Here is a 2,260-nt window from a genome sequence, read left to right as displayed (position 1 = left end):
TTTTTTTTTTTTTTTTTTTTTTTTTTTTGAGAAAGACGATGATTTCGTGGGTTCGAGCGAATTAAAAATAAGAAGTATTTTTGAAAGGATTCTGTTTATTTTATTTTGTAAAAAATACAATATTGGTGCAAATTAGTCAAATTATTTCAGATTTGTTTGTATTTACAATTATTTAAGGTATAATGATTTGACGTTGGTTTTTATTCAGTTAGAATAATTATAATAATTAATCAGTGATTCTTATAATATTATTTTTAATTAACAGGTTAATTATGTACAATTCTATCGCATAATTATGTACAGTTTTACATAATCATTGTTCTTAATTAAATGTAAAAGGAAGGGATAAATATCGATCCATCTTTTTTTTTTTATTTAAATTAAACGTACTTGTTTCGCGAATTATCGAATATTTCGAAAGAAATATTTCCTTCGCGTTTCGAAAGTTACAATTACTCCATTGAACGCGTTCAATTTCGATTCCGGGCCTCAATCGATTGATCGATCATTTCTCGATGCCAAGAAGTTCGATTGATCGATGTTCCTCGCTACTTCCTCGTAGCGCTTTAAAGTTTCCATCCAAACTTTCTAAAGATATGCGGCCTCTAAGAAACTGGCAAATACCACGCGTTAATTCACTTCTGCGGCGCAAGAAAGATATTTCGCTTTTTACACCTTTTAAACCTATTTACACGTATCTTTATTTTCGAATTAATTTCGATGTCGAGAAAAAAGAAACGATAATTTTTATTCTCAAATTTCTTAAGAAAAGAAAATAATTTTAATCGAAAAAATATAAAAATATATATATATTTATTGGGAAAATTATTAGAGATAATTGTATTTGCAATTATGTTACTTTCCCACGATATTTTTATTTCGATATTTATCGTTGATAAACAGATCGTAAGCGTTAATGAAACGTGTAATCGAGTTCCAAACACTTCGATAATAGTTTGTTTCGTTGCTTTACAGAATCCGAGGCCAGTTGGGACGAATGGTGGACCTACGACGGAATTTCAGGTAAGTCCTTAATCCACGTAAATCCTTCGGTAATTCAACTAACAGGGGAAGATTTTCAGTGTGTCAACTCGCGAAATCACGAAGCATTAAGAATCCAGATTCAACGAATATTTATACACGCGATTCTTATCGAATCCTTCTCGATACACACACAAAAAAAAAAAAAAAAGAAAAAAGAAAGAGAGAAAAACAAGTAAGATGATTTTTTAACGAGAAAATTAAATTAAATTAAATTTTTCCCTCCCTGTGAATAATTTTTATTTTCGCTGATTTCTGGCAAGAACTGATCTCGAAAGGAATTCTCCATCAATTTTCCGTGTTGCCGGATAAAGTAATCGGGTGTGTAATTGCGAATCGATACCGATACCGGCCTGCTCAGAAAGAGAAATTAATCGGGACGAATTAATTTCCATTAATATTCGAGGATTTCACAATCGATTGCGTCAAGTTCGTCGTTCGGCAACGTTCCGTTCTTTCGAGAACTCGACGGAATAATGAGATATCGGAAAGATTCCGCGTTAAAAATCACTCTTTCTCCGGTTGTCTACGGTATGGCTAATATTGAAAAAGTTCCCTGACTGATACGCTCGGACCATATTAAGAAGATTCGATAACGATAAATCGTGGCTGGAGACTTTTCTATAATCCTTCTATTTTTTCTCTCTCTCTATTATCTACTTCTTTCAAAAAAAGATATTAACATTGTATCTTATTATTTTAACTCTCTGAGAAATGTAAATTCCAAATCATCCTATAGGTATTTTCCAATTTTATTATCGATACTCGATTTATAATCATTGGCAATTCTTAATTTCTTTCCAATTTCTTTCTAATCGAGGAAATTTGTTTAACTTCAATTCTCTTTAGTTTGAGAAAAGAAATTCAAAAGTAAAAGAATGTGATGGATGTAATGTATCAATTTTTTATTATAAACTATAATTATGATCACATATATAAATATATATATAAATAATCCTCTTTTCTATAAAATAGAATTTTATATCTACTTTAGCTTATTCAAAATTCTTCAACTTCTTCTCCTCAATGGATCGTTTGATTACTTACCAAAAAAAGAAAAAAAAAAAAAGAAAATTATGATTGGAAAAATATCGAGAAGCGCATTGATCCAATTCCTATCGTCTTCGAAGCGAACAAGTTTCGGGATTTAGGAAGGATCGGAAACCGTGATCGCCTTCCGCGATGCGGGGCGAGAGAAGGTCGCCTAATTTTCTTAATT

The 2,260-nt window shown here is 31.1% G+C and overlaps 1 protein-coding gene across 8 annotated transcripts in view; it reads left to right on the top strand.

The window, feature by feature from the left end:
• The window catches only part of LOC102681961 (carbonic anhydrase-related protein 10-like), a 189,527-nt gene that overhangs the window by 97,875 nt on the left and 89,392 nt on the right, over window positions 1–2,260 (top strand). For all 8 annotated transcript variants that reach the window (XM_031512988.1, XM_031512990.1, XM_031512992.1 and 5 more), the window contains exon 2: window positions 976–1,023. In XM_031512988.1, the coding sequence (XP_031368848.1) occupies window positions 976–1,023 (48 nt within the window). The remainder of the gene's footprint in view (window positions 1–975; window positions 1,024–2,260) is intronic.

Source organism: Apis dorsata, unplaced genomic scaffold, assembly GCF_000469605.1.
Source record: "Apis dorsata unplaced genomic scaffold, Apis dorsata 1.3 scaffold_547, whole genome shotgun sequence".
Taxonomy (NCBI): Eukaryota; Metazoa; Arthropoda; class Insecta; order Hymenoptera; family Apidae; genus Apis; species Apis dorsata.
Note: the sequence above shows the minus strand (reverse complement) of the source record. Positions and strands in the feature narration are given on the sequence as shown.